Raw genomic sequence first — 20,077 nt, 5'->3', positions numbered from 1 at the left:
GGGAATGCCGGGGGCGGGCTAGGGCGCGTTGCCTAGCAGCGCGCGGCGCGCTGAGTGACGTCACTTCCGGGGTCGTGGCGCGTCAGCGCTTCCGGCCGCGCCCGGAGCTGAGCGGGAGCAGCGGCCGGGAAGAGGCCGGGAACAAACCGGGAACGAGCCGGGAATAAACCGGGGACAAACCGGGAACGGGCCGGGAGCCGTGAGTGCGGCGGCCATGGCGGGCTGGCCCCGCCCGCCTTCTTTTCCTCTCCTCTTTCCGCCTTATTCCCCCTCTTCCTCCTCCTCTTTTTGCCCGCTTTTTTTCCCCTCCTCTTTCCCCACCCTTCTTCTCCCATCCCTTTTCTTCTACCCCCCGCTTCCCCTCCTTGTTTGCCCCCTTTTCTCTCCCTATTTCTTTCTCCCCACCCCAGTATTCCCATGGGATCCAGGGTCCTTTGGGAATTGGGATTGGAAGTGGGCACCGTGGGGTTCGCCGGCTTCAGCAGCATGGGAATCCTCTCCCCATTTTCCTTTTGGCCTGGAGCTTTTTGCCTCTTTGCAGCCACTTTTGCCTCTGGAAGGGGAGGTATTCCTGGGAAACGGACAGTGCTCAAATGGGAATTAGAGGGGTAGTTGTGCAGTAACGCGGGAAGCAGTTAAAAATCATTTTATCGGGGTAAAAAGGTGGCGTTTCGGTGTCGCTGATTGTTTATAAAGCGTTGGGTGAGACATCACTCAATTCCCGGGAAACTGAAAGAAATTCCTCGGATTCTGGCAGGAAGAGGGTTAGACTCCAGAGATTCCTGAGAGCACCTTTAAATCCGTAGAAATCTGGTTTGTTCTGGGGTCAGACGGTTGGGAAAACACCCCAAAACTTCCTCTCTTTTACAAACTCTGGAGCAACTTCAAACATTCCTGGGAAACAGGGCCCGATGGGGAAGGTTGGAAATGGGCTTTCAAAAAGTGCAGGCTGTGAGTCCGTTTGGAGGAATTCCTAATCATTTTTGGGATTTTCAGTGTGTCAGATAGGAGCATGGAATTTTCTGTGGAAACCGTTTTCAGGCGGTTCTTTAGGACTGAGGTTAACTTTTGCTTAATCTTGGCTTCCTTTTGTTGCCTGCTGAGGCCGGGAATCGTTCCTGAATTCCAAGTGCCTTGACCTGGGTCCATCCTTGTTTGCTGTCCCAGCTGCTGGCAGCCCAAAGGGTTTAATGGAAAACGAGGGTTGGGATTTAAGCTCGGCATCCCTCGCTCCGTGGTTCTGTTGAGGACTTGGAGGTCTGAGGGTTGGATTAAATCATCTCAGAGGTCTTCCCAATCCCAAGAATTCCGAGAGGCTCAAACCCCTAAGGGTTTCATGCAACCTTAGCTCAGCTTCCCTCGCTCCGTGGTTCTGTTGAGGATTTGGAGGCCTGGGGTGGGATCGAATCGTCTCGGAGCTCTTCCCAACCCCGGGCCGCCTCGGGCCCGCCTCCCTGACGCGGGGGGTCTCGTTCCCAGGGAGAAGAAGGATGGAAAGCGCCCCCGTGCTGCTGGAATCCAAGTCCTCCCCCATCAACCTGCTGAACGAGATGCAGCAGCTGCGGCTGCTGGGCCACCTGTGCGACGTCACGGTCAGCGTGGAGTACCAGGGCGTGCGCGCCGAGTTCCCGGCGCACAAGGCCGTGCTGGCCGCCACCAGCAAGTTCTTCAAGGAGGTCTTCCTCAACGAGAAGCCCGTGGACGGCCCCCGGAGCAGCGTGTTCCTCAACGAGGTGCAGGTGGCGGATTTCGCCTCCTTCCTGGAGTTCGTGTACACGGCGCGCGTGGAGGTGGAGGAGGACAGGGTGCAGCGCATGCTGGAGATCGCCGAGAAGCTCAAGTGCCTGGACCTCTCCGAGACCTGCTTCCAGCTCAAGAGGCAGATGCTGGAATCCGTGCTGCTGGAGCTGCAGAGCTTCTCGGAGTCGCAGAATTCCGAGGAGGAGAGCGCCGCCGCGCCCGAGCGGGAGCCTCCGGACTCTTCCGCGGGCGTGCCCGGCTGCGGGGAGCCTCCCGAGGCCGCCAAAGCCAAGGAGAAGGCGGACAAGAAGAAGGAGGCGCCGAAGGCTCCTTACGCCAAGATCCGCAGGGCGAGCGGGCGGCTGGCGGGCAGGAAGGTCTTTGTGGAGATCCCGAAGAAGAAATACACGCGGCGGCTGCGCGAGCAGCAGCGGAGCTCCGAGGAGGAGACGCCGCCAGAGGCGGAGCGGGAGGAGCGCTCCGGCACGGCCGAGGGGAGCTCCGCGGAGAAGGAGGACGACAGGAAGCGGCGCGGCGGAGGCGCCGCCGGCGGTGCCGCCTTCAAGTGCGCCACGTGCCAGAAGGAATTCCTGTACGAGAAGAGCTTCCTGAAGCACGTGCAGCAGAGCCATGGCGGCGCGGCTTCGGCGGCGGCGTCGGCGTCGTCGACGCCCGAGTTCCGCTGCGAGACGTGCGCGCAGACCTTCGCCAACCGCTGCAACCTGCGCAGCCACCAGCGGCACGTGCACAGCAGCGAGCGGCGCTTCCCGTGCGAGCTGTGCGCCAAGCGCTTCAAGCGCGGCAAGGACGTGCGGCGCCACGTGCTGCAGGTGCACGAGGGCGGCGGCGAGCGCCACCAGTGCCCCCAGTGCGGCAAGGGGCTCAGCTCGCGCACGGCGCTGCGCCTGCACGAGAGGACGCACACGGGGCACAAGCCCTACGGCTGCCCCGAGTGCCAGGCCAAGTTCTCGCAGCCCTCCGCGCTCAAGACGCACATGAGGTGAGGGCGACGGCGGAGCTGCCCGCCCCCGCGGATCGCGGCGCCGCCCTCAGGGCTTCCCAGGCCCCTGTTTTGTCCTTCGGGGCCTCATAAATCTCTGTTTTCTCTTTTAGGGCCTTCCACATCCCCATTTTCTGTTTTAGGGCCTCCCAGATCCCTGTTTTGTCCTTCGGGGCCTCCCAGATCCCTATTTTTCCTTTTAGGGCTTCCCAGATCCCTGTTTCCTCTTTCAGGGCCTCCCAGATCCCTGTTTTGTCCTTCAGGGCCTTCCACATCCCTGTTTTCTGTTTTAGGGCCTCCCAGGTCCCTGTTTTGTCCCTCAGGGCTTCCCAGATCCCTGTTTTATCTTTTAGGGCCTTCCCCATCCCTGTTTTATCTTTCAGGGCCTTCAACATCCCTGTTTTCTCCCTCAGGGCTTCCCAGGTCCCTGTTTTGTCCTTCAGGGCCTTCCACATCCCTGTTTTATCTTTTAGGGCCTTCCACATCCCTGTGTACTCCCTCAGGGCTTCCCAGGTCCCTGTTTCTTCTTTCAGGGCCTCCTAGATCCCTGTTTTTCCTTTCAGGGCTTCCCAGATCCCTGTTTCCTCTTTCAGGGCCTTCCACATCCCTGTTTTCTGTTTTAGGGCCTCCCAGATCCCTGTTTTGTCCTTCGGGGCCTCCCAGATCCCTATTTTTCCTTTTAGGGCTTCCCAGATCCCTGTTTCCTCTTTCCGGGCCTCCTAGATCCCTGTTTTATTTTTTAGGGCCTTCCACATCCCTGTTTTCTCCCTCAGGGCTTCCCAGATCCCTGTTTCCTCTTTCAGGGCCTGTTTTATCTTTTAGGGCCTTCCACATCCCTGTTGTCTGTTTTAGGGCCTCCCAGATCCCTGTTTTGTCCTTCAGGGCCTCCCAGATCCCTATTTTCTCTTTCAGGGCCTCCCAGATCCCTGTTTTATCTTTTAGGGCCTTCCACATCCCCGTTTTCTGTTTTAGGGCCTCCCAGATCCCTGTTTTGTCCTTCAGGGCCTTCCACATCCCTGTTTTATCTTTTAGGGCCTTCCACATCCCTGTTTTCTCCCTCAGGGCTTCCCAGGTCCCTGTTTCTTCTTTCAGGGCCTCCTAAATCCCTCTTTTATCTTTTAGGGCCTCCCAGATCCCTGTTTCTTCTTTCAGGGCCTTCCACATCCCTGTTGTCTGTTTTAGGGCCTCCCAGATCCCTGTTTTGTCCTTCAGGGCCTCCTAAATCCCTATTTTCTCTTTCAGGGCTTCCCAGATCCCTGTTTCCTCTTTCAGGGCCTTCCACATCCCTGTTTTCTGTTTTAGGGCCTCCCAGATCCCTGTTTCCTCTTTCAGGGCCTTCCACATCCCCGTTTTCTGTTTTAGGGCCTCTCTGATCCCTGTTTTGTCCCTCAGGGCCTCCCAGATCCCTATTTTTCCTTTTAGGGCTTCCCAGATCCCTGTTTCCTCTTTCAGGGCCTCCTAGATCCCTGTTTTATCTTTCAGGGCCTTCCACATCCCTGTTTTCTCTTTTAGGGCTTCCCAGATCCCTGTTTCCTCTTTCAGGGCCTGTTTTATCTTTTAGGGCCTTCCACATCCCTGTTGTCTGTTTTAGGGCCTCCCAGATCCCTGTTTTGTCCTTCAGGGCCTCCCAGATCCCTATTTTTCCTTTTAGGGCTTCCCAGATCCCTGTTTCCTCTTTCAGGGCCTCCTAAATCCCTATTTTCTCTCTTAGGGCTTCCCAGATCCCTGTTTCCTCCTTCAGGGCTTCCCAAATTCCTGTTTGCTTTCAGGGTTTTCCAAGTCCCTATTTTTTGTGGGGTGCAACCCTCAGGAGCTCCCAAATATTTGTTTTCTCTTCCCAGGGCCTCCCAGATTCCCATTTTCTCTTCCAGGGCATCCCAAATTCCCATTTTCTCGTTCAGGACATCCCGAATCCCTGTTTTCTCTTCATCCCAAATTCCCATTTTCTCCTCATACCCAGCTGGGATTCCTCCAGCACATCCTTTGGGTCAACACAAAGTGTGGAAATATTTGGGAAGGATCTGTGGAAGGATTTCCAATGGGAAAAGGCTGAATTTGGGGGGAGAAACAGGGAAAATAATGGATCTGGGAATGGGAGGAGGTGGCATCACCCACGCACAGCTGGGTTTTATCTGTCCCTGGGTGTTTTTATCAGGGAAAAAAAATCATCCCTGAGGGGTTTTAATCTGATTTTGTCAGTATTTTATCTACCTCGGAGCATTTTGAGAAGGTAAAAATCATCCCTGAGGGGTTTTAATCTGATTTTATCCATTTTGTCTTCCTGAGGGCATTTTTATCAGGGCAGAAGGGGTTTAACCTGATTTTATCTCTTTTTTTATCTGTCTCAGGGCAGAGCCCTTTACATGAGGGCAAAAATCATCTCTGAGGGGGTTAAACCTGATTTTTTTCCTGTTCCCAGAGCCCTGCTCAGGAATTTTGGACGCTGGAAATTCGACATTGCCTTAATTTGGGCGTGGTGGGGATTTCTGATGCTAGTCTACAAATAAAAAAATTTTTAAAAAACCCTCACAACTCTTCATATAACTCATCAACAAAACACTGCCACAAAAGTAATAGCAACAAAATTTACCTTGCATTATTAAATTATCCAAGTGTTTATTCAATTCACTTTCCAAATCACATTTTTTTTCCAAACAAAATTAAGTTTTTAATAAATACTAAAAATCCATTTCAACTCATAACCTAAAAAAAAGTCTGGTTTTTTATGTCTCCACAAATACTAGTCCAAAGTAAATTCTTTCAAAAAATATGAAACCATCTTCTGTCCCACATACAAAAGCTATAAATTTTAAGTTTTATGTCAATACAAAAAATACAAAAGTCATTAACATTATAAAACATTATTGCCAAAAACGTAATACAAATAATATTGCAATTCAAAATTTTATACAAAATATAAAACTTTTAAAAAAAAAGTTAATTTAGTATATCACAATTAACCTTAAATTAAAAACAAAACAAAAAAAATCAAAACCATAAATAAATATTATAAAACATAAATAAAATATTATATTTGTGCCTTATTACTTCATTGTTTGCTTTTAGTAACACAACCATACCCATAAATCAACCAAAAACCAATTTTTAAATAACCTTAACAAATACATCAAACCTAAACACCATTTATTTAACGAATTCAAATCCAAAAAAGCCATTCTCAAGCTATTTAATCGATATACCAATAAACTAAATTAATTAAATCCCACTAAAAAACCGAAATATTTTTCTTTTCAAACATCCTATAAACCTCAACAGTTATAAAAAAAATATTTAAAAAATTAACATATATATGCTAATTTTGATCGTAATAATCATAATATTTGTGCCTTATCTACTTCAGTGTATCCAGCAAAGAATTAAAACTATCAAGGCAATGTTCATAATTCACTTGGGGATGGGTTTTGGCACCTTTTGGCTTCTCAGGAGAACCCCTTGAGAAGCTTTTCCTCACAATCCCAAAGGATTTGGGGCCACAACCTGCAGAGAATTTTCTAAATTTGGACGGAATTGTCGAAATTTCATTTTTCTACGTTGAAAAATTCGTTGTTTTTTTTTTCTTTCTTTCCGTAACGTTTTTTGGCCGTGGGCGTCGCTCCAGCAGTGAGGATCCGTGGGAATGTTGGGGGTTGAGGGAAAGGCTCGTGCTGGAGTTTGAAAATTCCCTTTTTTTTTTCCCCTTGCAGGATCCACACGGGGGAGAAGCCCTTTGTGTGTGATGAGTGTGGGGCCCGTTTCACCCAGAACCACATGCTCATCTACCACAGGCGCTGCCACACAGGTGAGCCTGGAAAACTGGGAAAACCCAACCCCACCCATTCCAGGGAAACTGCTGCCTTTGGAAAACGCTGCTTTTTATCTGTGTTCTCATGGATAAAACAAGGTGTTGTTGTCTCTTAGAGGAGATTTGCCTGCTCAGGGTTCCCATCCCATGGTTTTAAGCTGGGGGGGGTTGATTTAAATTGGATTTTGGGAAGAAATTCCTCTCCTGTGGGAGTGGTGAGGCTCTCCATGAGTTTTCCTAAAGAAGGTGTGGATTTCCCATCCCTGGAATTGATCCAGGCCGGGTTGGGAGTGGTTAAGGGAAGGTGTCCCTGTCCCTGGAATGGTTTGGAACTGGGTGACCTTTAAAGGTCCCCAGAGCAAGGGCACGCTCCAGAATTCCTGTGGGATATTTAAGGGCGTTCCCGAACCTCTGCTGCTTCAATCCTCCTTTTTTTTTTTTTTTTTGCTCCCTTTTTTTAGGGGAAAGGCCTTTCATGTGTGAGACCTGTGGGAAGAGCTTTGCCTCCAAGGAATACTTGAAACACCACAACCGGATCCACACGGGATCCAAGCCCTTCAAGTGTGAGGTTTGCTTCCGGACCTTTGCCCAGCGGAATTCCCTGTACCAGCACATCAAAGTCCACACAGGTAGGATGTGCCCCTTTTCCTTGGATTACACACAGGTAGGATGTGCCCCTTTTCCTTGGATTACACAGGTAGGATGTGCCCCTATTCCCTGGATTACACACAGGTAGGATGTGCCCCTATTCCCTGGATTACACACAGGTAGGATGTGCCCCTTTTCCTTGGATTACACAGGTAGGATGTGCCCCTTTTCCTTGGATTACACACAGGTAGGATGTGCCCCTTTTCCATGGATTACACACCCCTCACCACTGCAAGGAATTCTCAGCCAGGTTTTTCCTTGCTTGATGTGTCGTGTTCTCCCCTTCTCCCACTAGCCCTGAGCCATAATTCCCTGGAATGCTTCCACAGGCTGTGGAGACACCTTAATAACCTGCCGGGATCCTTGGTGCTGGGGAGCTCTGGTTGAGCTCTGAGGGTTTATCCAGGGAAGAAGGAAAATGGGATCTGTTTCCAAAGAGGGAGTTAAGGGGGAGGAATACTTGGATTCTGGGCAGGAATGGAAAATCCGTGGAAAAAGGGAGTGGGAGCAGAGCTTTATGGGGCAGGGAGGAGCCTGCTGCCCGCGACGCCGTTTGCACCACCAGGAGGTTTTCCCTGACCGTTCCTTGGGGGTTGCTGGGCATTCCCGAGGCACAGCAGGCGGGAATTCCCCCATGGGCGTGTTCCTTCCCAGGGGAGCGGCCCTACTGCTGTGACCAGTGTGGGAAGCAGTTCACGCAGCTGAACGCGCTGCAGCGGCACCACCGCATCCACACGGGCGAGAAACCCTTCATGTGCAACGCCTGCGGCCGGACCTTCACCGACAAATCCACGCTGCGCCGCCACACCTCGGTACCGGCCCAGTCCTCGGCCCAGTCACCAGCCCAATCACCATCCCAGTCACCAGCCCAATCCTCAACCCAATCACCATCCCAATCCCAATCCTCAACCCAATCCCAGTCACCATCCCAATCCTCGGCCCAATCCTCAACCCAATCCTCAGCCCAATCCCAATCACCATCCCAATCACCATCCCAATCCCAATCCTCAACCCAATCCCAGTCACCATCCCAATCCTCGGCCCAATCCTCAACCCAATCCTCAACCCAATCCTCAGCCCAATCCCAATCTCCAGCCCAATCACCAGCCCAATCACCATCCCAATCCCAATCCTCAGCCCAATCCCAATCACCATCCCAATCACCAGCCCAATCCTCAGCCCAATCCCAGTCACCATCCCAATCATCAGCCCAATCCTCTGCCCAATCCTCTGCCCAATCCCAATCACCATCCCAATCATCAGCCCAATCCTCTGCCCAATCCCAATCACCAGCCCAATCCCAATCCTCAACCCAATCCCAATCACCAGCCCAATCATCAGCCCAATCCCAATCCTCAACCCAATCCCAATCTCCAGCCCAATCACCAGCCCAATCCCAATCACCAGCCCAATCCTCAACCCAATCCCAGTCACCATCCCAATCACCAGCCCAATCCTCTTTCCAATCACCAGCCCAATCCTCTTTCCAATCACCAGCCCAATCCTCTGCCCAATCACCAGCCCAATCCAAATCAGCATCCCAATCACCAGCTCAATCCCCATCCCAGTCCTCATCCCAATCACCAGCCCAATCATCATCCCAATCCTCATCCCAGTCACCATCCCAATCCTCTGCCCAGTCACCAGCCCAATCCAAATCAGCATCCCAATCCTCACCCAATCACCATCCCAATCCCCATCCCAATCCAAATCACCATCCCAATCCTCATCCCAGGAGCACCCCCCACATTCCAGGGGTTCACCTCAGTACTGTCCCATCCCAATCCCCATCCCGGGAGCACCCCCCACATTCCAGGGGTTCACCTCAGTACTGTCCCATCCCAATCCTCATCCCAGGAGCACCCACCACATTCCAGGGGTTCCGTGCACTGACAGGTGAAGCCCAGAGCAGACTTCCTGTTCCAAGTGATGGAATGGGATGTTGGGAAGGAATCCTTCCCTGGGAGGTTGGGAGGGCACTGGCCCAGTTTTCCCAGCTGCATTCCTGGAATTGTTCAGAAGCAGGTTGGACAGAGCTTGGAGCAACCCGGGATAGGGTTGTCCCTGTCCATGGCAGGGGGTGGGACTGGATGAGCTTTAAGATCCCTTCCCACCTGAACAATTCCACGACTCCAAAACAAAAGCCTTTTCCTCTACCAACATCAAACACAAGCTTGATCCAAATTTTTCCTTCTCATCCCATACCCAGCTTTCTCTCTCCTGCTTATTCCTTTGCAGATCCACGACAAAAACACCCCCTGGAAGTCCTTCCTGGTCATCGTGGAAGGAGCTGCCAAGAACGACCCGGAGGGGCACAAAACGGAGCTTCCCGACGAGGAGTACGAGGTGTCCCCCAAAATCCCTGAAAAGCTGCTGTCCTTCCCAGAGAACAGCCCCTACCAGAGCCTGGCAGCAGCCCCAGGAAATGGGAATTCCAGCACGGACTGTAAGGCCTCTGGAGCACAGGAAGCCCTGCTGGGAGAACTCGGCGTGCTCCACACGCAGACAGACTCTGGGCAGCCCCAGCTCCATGCCTTGGTGAACATGGAATAATTCGGGATTGCCTCCTGCTCCCGAGGCTGCACCCCTTGTGCAGTCCTTGGCCTGGTGGTGGGAAGCTGGGAAGGAGTGGATTTCCAGCTTTCCTCTGGAAATTCCTTCCCCAGCTCCTGGTTGAGTAGGGTGGCACCACACACCAGGGAATTTGTGGGAGTTGATTCCTTGGGAATTCAGGGGGTGGCTCAGGTACCTCGGTGGTGCAGGTTTGTTTTCCAGGGAATTCAGTGCCACACGGACAATCAGGAGAACTGATGTTCCTCCATGACATTCGCTGCGTTTTCCCCAGTGGAATTTCATCCAGGAAAAGTCTGGCTAAATTCGCTTTTCAGGAATTGTTGGTTTTTCTCTGCTTTTGCCAAAGAGCCCAAAGAGTGGGAGCAGCTTTGGAGTTTCAGTCCAGGAGTTTGGAGTCTCTGAGCAGCAAAAAGGGGCAGGTGGCAGCCAAGTGCTACTTCCTTGGTTCTGCAATTCCATGGAAACCGGAGCAGTCTGGCACTTGGAGCCTGTCCTCACCTTTCCAGCTGTTCCAGCTCCCGTGGAATTGGGCACTTAGGAGACCAAAACATCTCCTAGAATAAAGTCTGGGAAAAGGAGCTGTGCTGGAAAAGGCTCAGTTCAGAGGCTTCTCCTGCTCCATTTTAGTGGACTTGGATTTGGGGGATTTCCCCTGGGCAGGGAAGGAGCCTTGGAGTGTTGTCCAGCTGGGCTGACTCCTGGTTTTTTTTTTCACAACAGCAACTCACTGCTATGACTTAATGCTTCAAACCTCGGGATGGGCTTCCCAGTGTAAAAACCTGCAGCTTTTCCCATTCCTTTTCCCATTCCTTTGCCTGTTCCTGTAGTATTCCCACAGCAATTCCTCAGCTGAAGCTGTGAGCAGAACTTTGGGAAAGGTAAGCACAATCCAACCTTGGTGAGATCCAGCAATAAAGACCCCCCCTCCCCCCCCAACCTGTGGCACGGAGCTGTTTTTTGGGATAAAGGGATGGCTGAGGCGTTCTCACGGAATTCTAAGGTGGAAAAGAGGGAATTTTTGTACCAGAGGACATTTCCAAGAGGTTATATTTGAGGTATTTATTCCTTCTGGAGCTCAGTTATTCCCAATGGAAGGAAAGGGGTTGTAGATGTATTTAAAGGCTGAGCACTTGGATCTGGAGCCAGGGAACGTTTTGTACTCTGGGAACACACAGAAGTGAGTTCCTTGTTTGAGCTGTTCCTATTAAAATATGGAATATGGAGACCTCCCAGTGACTCAGTCATATCCAATGGGACACTTTGGGATATTGACGGGCCTGGAAGGTTCACCTGGAGAAGGGAAGGTTCCCTGGAAACCTCAGAAAGGGCCTACAAGGAAAAGTGGGAGGGATTCTTCATCAGGAATTGCAGTGGCAGCACAAGAGGGAGGGAAAGTCTTCCCAGTGACAGAGGGGGAATTCAGGTGGGAAATTGGGAAGGAATTCTTCCCTGTGAGGTCGGAGAGGCCCCTGGAAGAGTTTTCCTAGAGAAGCTGTGGCTGCCCCATCCCTGGAAGTGTTCCAGGGGCTCGGAGCAAGCTGGGATAGTGGAAGGTGTCCCTGGAACAGGATGAGCTTTAAGGTCCCTTCCCACCCAAACCATCCCATGATTCCAAACAGGAATTAAAGGAATCACAGCCCCTCCCAGCCTCCATCATCCCACCACGCTCCAGCCTTTTGAGTTTTCCAGAAGAACCACTTCTCCCTCCTTCCATCCATGATTTTCACTTTATTCATGTACAGAGTCACACCAAACATGATATTCTTGCTAAGGCCATTTCCTTAAATAAGTTTTCCGAGTAGAGAGTGATGGAAGTGGGGCGGGAATACAGCGGGAGTGGCGGAATTGTCACCTGGGAACCGTCACAATGCACCATGGATACAGCAGAGGACATGCTGGAGCTACTCACACACAACTACCAGGTGTAGGGATGGAGTAACAGCCCTCCTGCTCCTCCTGTCCTACAACACCGACACAGGGAATGGCAAAAGAACCGAAAAAAACACCGGGAAAAGTGGAGCCTCCCAAGCTGTGCTTCCCCTCATCCCGGCTCCCACAGTGCTGGACACCAGACAAAGCCATTCCTGAGGGTGGGAATGGATGAACTCCGGGTGCTTCCAAGCCTGGAGCTGGGAGATCTCCCCCTGCCTCCCAAGCCCGGGCTTTTCCATCTGTTTGGGATGAACACGAGGACCTGTGGGAAATAAAGAGATGGGGAAGGGCAGGAAAACATCAAACCAAGGAGAATTTGGCATGGATGGGGATTTTTGGTTTTCAGAACTTTAGAGCCCAACGAGCCAAGCTCTATCCAAAGCCCAGCGTTCCAGCCTGACTTTTTCCAGAGGAAAGAGGGGCTGGGGCTGCCTGGAGCCTCCAGAGCAGCCCTTAATGAATGACTTCACTCTTCCCAAAGAGTGACACAAGCTCCCTGAAAAACCAGGCAGCTCAATCCTCTCTCCTTGCCCACACATCCATCACTTCCTGCAGGAATTTTTCAACTTTTCCCAAGCAGACCGTGCCCCTCCTGCCACCCGAATTCCAACGAGGCTCCCGTGGGATCAACACCCGTGTGCGGCATCCCGAGGGGTCGGAATTTAGGGATTGTGCCCGGCCCACGAGGAGGGCGAGGGTACAAAACCAGATCCTTCCTCGGGTGGAATTATTTGGGAAGTGGAGGGATGGGATGCACCACGAACTGAAGTGGAAAATCAATCCAAGAAAGGTGGAAACCGAGCAGGACCTAGGGCCGACACCGATGCCGGCATTCCTGGAATGCCTTTGGCGTGGCGGGGGGTGTGTGGGATATTCCCAATTCCCAAAGCCTCTGGCTAGCACCACTTCCAGACCCCCAAATCCAAGTGTATCCAACACTGGAGAGCGGGAAGATGGGAACACAACGGGCTGGAAGCGCTTATTGGTGCTGTGCTGGCCTGGATGGAATATTTACATGCTGGAATCAACGGAACAGCAGGAAAACCGGGAGCTGCGAGTGCAGGCACCGGGATGAGCGGGACCAAACCCCAGGAGGAGGAGGAGGAGGAGGAGGAGGAAGAGGAGGAGGAATTCCTTCCTCTCCAAGGGCTTCTCCCGCCTCACATCCACCCGGAGCGTCACCACAGAGCGGGAGCTAAAGAAACACAGTGAGCCGTGGGAGTGGGAAGCGACCAAAGAAAGCGCGGGATTGGGTCGGGAATTCCCGAAAAGTCCTCGGCTGGAGGTGGAGGCGGGAAGGGCCCGCGGGCGTCACTTGAGGTCGCCGTCGCCCTCGCCCTGGATGGTTTTCTTGATGCGCAGCAGCATCGTGGTGAGCCACTGATCCAGCCGCGAGATGGAGTCGAATTCCTTCACCTGGCACCGGCAAAAAACGTGGATCAGGGAGCGGGAGGGGATGGGAGAGGGGAGTGGCAGAAGTGGGCTCGTCCTGGGAATAAAGGGGAGGGAAAGAGGAGAGAAAAGGGAAGGGGGGAATGCAAAGAAGGACGGGAAAGGGAAAGGGAAAAAAAACAAGGGGAAAGGGAGGGAGAAATAAGGAGAAAGGGGAAAAAAGGGGAAAAGCAAAGGCAAAAGCAAAACAAGGGGAAGGGGAAAAAAACAAGAAGGGTGGAAAAGGGGAAGAGAGGAAAAAGGGGAAGAAGAGAAAAAAAAGGAAAGGGGGGGAAGGGAAAGAACCAAGGGGAAAGGGGGGGAAACAAGGGGGAGAAAAACAAGGAGAAAAGGGGGAAAAACGCAAGGGGAAAGCGAGGGAAAAACAAGGGAAAGGAAAAAGAAAGGGAAAGGATAAAAGGGAAAGGAAAAAGGGGAAAGGAAAAAAAGGGGAATAGAAAGGAAGAAGGGAAAGAAAGGGGGGAGAGGGAAAAAGGGAAGGAGCGAAAAGGAGGAAGGGCCGAAAAAACCAAGGGCAAGTGGGAGGGAAACAAGAGAGAGCAGAGGAAAAGTAGGGAACGGAGGGAAAAGAAGGGAAAAAGGCCACAGTCCAGAGAAAAATCTCTCCAAACCCACCCCGAGCACTTTAAGCTCCTGTCAAACACCAAAGGAGCAAACCCAGGCAGGATGTGAACTCTCCATGAAAACCCAGGAATGGTAAAGGAGGAAGGTGGGACCGTGCTGGAGCAGCTCTGTCCCCAGCCCCTCTCTGCAGGTTCCCAAATCCTGAACAGGGCACAGGCATCCCAAAAAAAGAGAAGGGAGAGGCAGCATTCCCAAGTGAAGCCATGAGTACTCACTGCCTCGGTGTAGGCCTCGCTGTTCTGCTCCTCGTGAGCTTCCAGCAGTTTCTGGGAAAACAACAGGAAAAATGAGGGAATGCTCTGGTCCTGCATGTTCCTGCTCCGGCATCTCATCCCAGGGAACAGAGACTCATGGGATGCACCCACCACAAACAGGGATCTGGGACAAACCCAGGGAAAAGCAAGACTGATGTCCTCTAAAGTGCTGGGAGAAAGGAGAAAACCCCTGGAAAAGTGGGAAATTCCCCTGATTACTCACTTTCAATAGCTTGCATTCCCGAGAATCTGTGAAAGCCGGGAACATTTCTTCGTATTTCTCCAGTGCAAGCTGGAAGAGAGAAGAGATTCCTACACACACCAGTCCCATTTCTTTTTTCCCCCAGGATTTTGCCTTCCCATCCTCAAACTCGGAAAAGTATCCACCAGGAATCCAACATGACAGCAGCACATCAAGAATTCCAGTCACTGCTGAGGATGGTCAGGGATTTTGGGATAATAGCTGTGAGCCCACCAAGCTTCTCCCAGCTGGCCCAGGCTGGTGAGGAGGGATTGGGAATTCTGGGATAACTGACCTTGGCATTCAGTTCATCCACGATGAAGTGGCACAGGGCAGCTTTGAAGAAATATTCCTTGGCGCTGTACTTGAGCAAAGGGTTATCCATCGTGTTTGTTCCCACCTGGACAAACAAAACAAAACCATGGAAAAAAGGGGCAGGAAAGGAAAGCCTGGGTTCAACCAATTCAAATTCCACAGGGCTGGGAATAAAAGGCGTGGAAAAAATGCCAAAAAAGCTGTTGGGAAGCAGGGAGGTTTTGAACTTATCCCAAGGGAAGTCAGATCCCACCAGGCTGATGAGGAAATGGAAAAACAAATCCATTTGGGAAAAAGCTGCTTTGGGATTAAACCTCTGGAAGTGCCAAGCAGCACTGCTGGTATTCCCAGGTAAATATCCAACCAGGGCAGAGTTGATAAATCCAGGAGGGAATTTTCTACCAAAGGGTGTTGTAAATACCTTCAAAGGGGAATTCTGATGGATTTCCCCTGGAAACACTGAAAAATCACGGATGAAAAACACTGAAAAAAAAAAAACCTGAAAAACACCGAAAAATCATGGGGACACCTGGCATGCTGGGGGAGCTCTGACCTCAGAGAGCTTTTCCAACCTAAACAATTCCCTGATTCTGGCAGTTCTGCCGACCACCCCCCCCCCCCCCCCCGAGCCCTTTTCCTTGGGAAGAGGTGCCATTCCCATGGGATTTGCTGCTGACCTGCTCGTAGATCTCGATGGCTTTCTGGTACTGCTCCAGCTGCGCCGCGTACGCCGCCACCTTCAGCAGACACTTGTTGGCCGAGCTGCGACCACATCCCAAAAATCAGGCCCTGAATCCCGGGAATTCACCAGCCCACGCCCCAGCACCCCTTCCCGCTGAGAAAACTGGGAACCCACAGGTGGGATTTAGAGGAATTGTCGTGGAATAGCCCGAATTAGAAGTGTGCTGGTTCTGGGAGTGTGTGGGGTGGATCCCCGCTCCAGCCCTTCCCGCTGATCCCAAGGACTTGCCTGTTGGATTCCTCTCCCTTGTAATAATCCGCAGCCTGCTCGTAGTGCGCGATGGCCTGGGGACAGAAATGTGGGATCAGTCATCCCGGGAAAAAGCACCCCAGGGGACAGAGAGGGTGATCCAACAGAGCAGATCCTGCCTGGAAAAGAACCCTTAAATCCCATCCAGTTTTATCCTGCAGAATTCCAGCAGGAGGAAGATGAGCAGCGGGATTCCCGCTCAGGGAGCTTGGAAGTGGGAATGAGGGAACTAAAAGTGACAGAAGATGGCTCTGTGACATTCCTGAGCACTTGGATTCTCACTGGAATGTGCTGCTGGCACAGGGACACACCAGAGGCTTGGGAACAACGCTCCATGGAAGCCTCCAGGCTGGGAAAACCATTAACTCCAACTCAGGGCTGGAATGCACCTACACCACGGGACGGCAGATGGGAATTCTAGAGCTCAGGGGCGAGGAAATCCCGGGAATGATCCGGCTTGGAAGGGACCTCAAAGATGATCCAGATCCACTGGGGAAACACCTCCCAGTGCCCCGGGCTGCTCCGGAGCTTGGCCTCGGGCACTCCCAGGGATGTGAGAACCGCGGGTTTTCCGGGAAAGCGGCGCCGATGACATCGCCCGTGACGTCACCCGGCGACGTCACCGATGATGTCACCGATGATGTCCCCTGACCTTCTCGATGTCCACCAGCTCGGCCTCGTAGATCTCGGCGATGGTGATGTGGTGCTTGGCGGCGATGGTGAAGCGGCCCTGGGGGCGGGAGGGGAGGGGAGGGCAGCGGGATGAGGCGCGGGCGCTCCCGGGGTGAGGCCCCGCGGCATTCCCGACGGCGGGAATGGCCTTACCATGTCCGTGTAGATATCGATGGCTGCGTTTAAGCAGTTGATGGCCTCTGCAGCGTGTGTGAGAGACAACAGCGTCAGCCACGCCCCCCTTCCCAAATCCCACCCGGCAGGGAATATCTGCCCGCAGACCCGGGAGTGATCCCAGCACCCCCAGTAATTCCCAAAGGGAACAAACGCCGGGACGACCCAAGCCCAAGTTTGCTGTCTGCATGCCCCAACGGAGCAAACTTCAAGGGATCAGCTCCGAAACACTGCTGATTCCCAGGGAATTTGGGAGTTTCACGGCTCCAAAAGGGTGTTAGCCACCCTGGGTTCGTTCCCGTGTCTCCTGGGATAATGATGCTGGGAGGAGGGGGATTTGCTCCCAGACCTATCCAGGGAAAAGTGGATTGGAGACTTCCCCCAAAATCAAAACCTGGATCCTTTATTCTCATCCCACCAAAGGCCAGGACTGAGGAAAGCCTCGGGGACACGGCAGGGATCCCACTGGGATCCAGCCCAGTCCCTGCCTGGAGCCATTCCTCAGGAAGCCATTTCCCTAAAGCCAAGCCAAACCAGGCTGGAAGCTGCCAAAAATCCCAACACCCTGCAGCATCCCAAAATCCCAACAACCACCAAGAGGAGACGCCAGGACAGCGCTGACCTCCTGCACCATCATCCCAAAGCTCCTTGTGGAAAAGCAGGACCGCCCCCTCTGCTGGGAACATTCCCAGATTCCTCTGCCTCACCTTGTGGATCCGCTTTTTTGTAGGCATTCCCGGCATCCACGAAGCTGGTGGCTGAGTCGTGCTTGCTCTGGAGCTGCATGTGCAGCTTGGCTGCCTGGCAAAAGGCATTTCCTGCCGCTGGAAAAGAAGGAATACCAATCCTGTGAATCCCAGGGATGAGCAGGAATGTGTTGCCTCCGGGACTTGGGGGGATTCAGGGATGAGAGCTTCCCAAGCAGCATCACCAGCTGGCATTTTAAAATTCCTCCAAGACCCTTCAGCTCATTCCCTTTGTCCACTCTCACAGTATTTAAATAGGAATTGTATGGACACAGAGACCATTCCCCACTGGAATAATTCACAGGAAGATTTTTGGGTGCTCCAGGATCTCACCCACACCTCCCCCCACCCAGATCCCAGGATTCGGACTCACCACTCCAGTTTTTGGCGATCTTGAACATGTTGGCAGCCCTGGTGTACATCTCACAGGCCTCCTCCACCCGGGTGTTGCCCCTGGAATGCAGCAGGAATGCTCCTGAGGCCGGGCCAGGAGGGAACACGGCTCCAGAGCCAAAACTGGGATTGGGAATCTTGGCCTCTCCGGCTCTGTGATGCTGATCCCACCCCCCATGTGAGAACACTGAAAGGGGAATGCTGGATTTGGGGGCTCCCTCGGAATTCTGTGATGCCAAAGGTCAGATTTTTCGTAAGGAAATGCAGATTTTTTTATGGAAACCCTGAGAAAAAAAGAGGCTCTGGAGGGACCTCGTTGCTCTCCATAACTCCCTGACTGGAGCCAGGTGGGATCGAGCCCTGCTTTCACAGAAAAAAAAAAACAAAAACAAAAAGGAATCTCAGAATCCTTAAGGTTGGAAAATCTCTCAAGCCCATGAATCCAACATTCCCCCAAAATCCACGTCCCCAAGTGCCACATCCACGCTGCTCTTAACTCGACCTCACAAGAGGAATTATTCCATTTTCTTTTCCATCCCTTGGGAATTCTGGCGCTTTTCTCCCTTCCCTCTCTGCCTCTGGCAGCCGAGCACGGTTGGTTTGGGAAGCACAGGCGGGATTTTTGGATTCCTCCTTGCCCTTGGAAGGAGGCTCTGGCAGGAGCCGGAGCCCAATGGAGGCAGCACCGAGGAACGCTGCACGCAGAGAGGCCTCTGGAACAGGGCAGGTCCCAGCCTTTTAATCCCAAAACAACCAGAAATAAAAGGAATATTTCCTTCCACGACAGCTCCTGTGCAAGGTGCTGGAGCAATTCCAGGAATAGCCCAGGTGGGAAGAAGGAATTTGGCTGGCACTGCGAGGCCTGGATATCCCGTTTGCCAGGGAAGGTGCCAAGAGCCGAGTCACCCCCACCCCCCCACACCTTCCCTTCCTCTTTTTTTTTTTTTGTTTTTTTTTACTCCATCTAGTTTTAGCCCTGGAAATTAAAAATTCCCATCTCGAAATCTCAGCCCGTTGGCTCCAAGGATTTTCAGGAATTTGCTGCCCGGATTATGCCCCGGGAGCAGGCCCTGCCTGATTAATCTGCCGGAGGCCGGAGAGGAAATTCTATTTAAAACTTGTGGATTTTTGGACGGTCTCAGCCGATTTTTCCAGGCTGATGGATAAAAAAACCTCCCGGCCTTCACAGAGCATCACTCCAGGAATGTCCTTTCCTAAAAAAAAAAAAAAAAACTAAGGAAAAGCAGGAGTGAGGTGGCCAAAGCACCCTGTTTCAGCGAGCCTGGAGCAGGCAGGCTCGGGGAAAAGGACGCTCTGCCATTTTCTGGGATAACGCCGGTGTTCCCGGGAATTCGGGAGAGCCCATCGGTGCCAGGGCGAGATGATTCCCTCGGGATAAAGCCGGGATGAGCGGACAGGAGCCGCAGAGGCCTCTATCACATCCCTGTGGCCATGGATGGCCAGGAGCGGCTGCTCCAGGGAAATCCGGGTTTGGATCGGGACGGGAGAGCTCCTGGCAGGGATAAGGAAGGACCCTCACCCACAGCGGGGGGCAGGAGTTGGGAAAAAAGGGGGAAGAGGTCGGGAAGGGGAGGATGGACTAGATGGGGAAGGGGGGCAGGAAATAGGGAAGGGGGCGGATGGAGGAGATGGGAACGGGGGTGGGAAGGGGCTGGAAAGGGGGATCCAGGAGCCGGGGAAAGGGTGTTGGGGGGGGGGGGGGAATTGCAGAATGCCGGAAGAGGGATGCAGGATGGGGGATGCAGGATGCGAGAAGGGGGATGCGGGATGCGGGATGCAGGATGCGGGATGCGCTCACCCGAAGAGCCCCCGCAGGAAGGAGTGCGAGCCCTTGACCCGCTTCTCGGCCTCCGCCATCAGCTGCACGGCCTCCCGCTCCTTGCCGGCGCTGTCCATCGCTCCCCGGCCTTTTTCCTGCTTTTCCTGCTCCCCGTGCTCCTCCTCCTCCTCCTCCTCCTCCTCCGCCGCGGCACCGGGAGCGCGGCGCGGCGGGGCGGGGCGCGCGCAGGATGCGGGATATGCGGGATATGCGGGATCCGGGATCCGCCTCCTCCCGCCGGGTGGGACCCGCGCAGCCGCGGCTCTCCGGTTATTCCCGAGGGGGGGGATTCCAAAAGATGGCTTGTGCTCGAGGATGCCGAGGGGAATGGGAGCGGGATCCCAGCTTAGTGCGGCCGCTGGGATCTGTGACAGGTCAATCCTTGTCCTGAAGGTTATTTATGTCGCTCTCCCAGTTTCCAGGGAATTAGCTCACCTGTAATGCAGGAGAGCTGAAACTCAAATTCCCGGGGAGGTAGGCTACGCTTTCCTGGGAATATTCCACGCTGAGGATAATCAGAAGGGTCACATGTGTCCTGCCCTCGTCACCTGAGCGCACATTTGGCTTGTTCAAAAACGCCCCTGGAAGGAGTGAGCCCTGTACGGGGAAAACTGGGATATTCCTGCCTGATCCCTCCCCTGCGCACCCGGGCCGAGGGAATCCCATAGCCCTGACCCCG

At 53.1% G+C, this 20,077-nt stretch overlaps 3 protein-coding genes across 10 annotated transcripts; 2 read left to right on the top strand and 1 right to left on the bottom strand.

Annotated features, from left to right (window-relative positions):
- Positions 1-44: 44 nt before the first annotated feature.
- On the top strand, positions 45-12,806 carry GZF1 (GDNF inducible zinc finger protein 1). Of its 7 annotated transcripts, none has more exons than XM_088160830.1 (6): positions 45-199; positions 1,480-2,740; positions 6,445-6,539; positions 7,004-7,171; positions 7,207-7,342; positions 7,378-7,838. In XM_088160830.1, the coding sequence occupies exons 2-5, from the start codon at positions 1,491-1,493 to the stop codon at positions 7,311-7,313; spliced, it is 1,620 nt and encodes a 539-aa protein (XP_088016956.1). In that variant the 5' UTR covers positions 45-199; positions 1,480-1,490; the 3' UTR covers positions 7,314-7,342; positions 7,378-7,838. The 7 variants fall into 7 exon arrangements, with proteins under 7 accessions (XP_088016956.1, XP_088016954.1, XP_088016955.1 ...); XM_088160828.1 differs by having other exon boundaries at positions 7,207-7,309; positions 7,378-7,485; XM_088160829.1 differs by having other exon boundaries at positions 7,207-7,309; positions 7,343-7,427.
- Positions 8,012-9,424, top strand: LOC148224163 (uncharacterized; the record flags this gene model as incomplete). Its single annotated transcript, XM_088160704.1, has 1 exon — positions 8,012-9,424. A coding segment is annotated over one exon (1,413 nt), but the record flags the coding sequence as incomplete, so codon positions are not given.
- Positions 11,473-20,065, bottom strand: NAPB (NSF attachment protein beta). 2 transcript variants are annotated; one of them, XM_088160836.1, is made up of 12 exons: positions 19,378-19,468; positions 18,633-18,772; positions 17,539-17,618; positions 17,127-17,243; positions 16,399-16,445; positions 16,226-16,303; positions 15,553-15,608; positions 15,260-15,344; positions 14,563-14,667; positions 14,250-14,318; positions 13,988-14,038; positions 11,473-13,112 (listed from the first exon to the last, which is right to left on the bottom strand). In XM_088160836.1, exons 3-12 carry the CDS (start codon positions 17,585-17,587, stop codon positions 13,008-13,010), a joined length of 762 nt encoding a protein of 253 aa, XP_088016962.1. In that variant the 5' UTR covers positions 17,588-17,618; positions 18,633-18,772; positions 19,378-19,468; the 3' UTR covers positions 11,473-13,007. The 2 variants fall into 2 exon arrangements, with proteins under 2 accessions (XP_088016962.1, XP_014750644.1); XM_014895158.2 differs by lacking the exon at positions 18,633-18,772 and having other exon boundaries at positions 19,378-20,065.
- Between the last annotated feature and the right edge of the window lie 12 nt (positions 20,066-20,077).

The sequence above is a fragment of the Sturnus vulgaris genome, chromosome 3 (assembly GCF_052056855.1).
Source record: "Sturnus vulgaris isolate bStuVul1 chromosome 3, bStuVul1.hap1, whole genome shotgun sequence".
Classification (NCBI taxonomy): domain Eukaryota; kingdom Metazoa; phylum Chordata; class Aves; order Passeriformes; family Sturnidae; genus Sturnus; species Sturnus vulgaris.
This window is presented reverse-complemented; position numbering and strand designations above follow the sequence as displayed.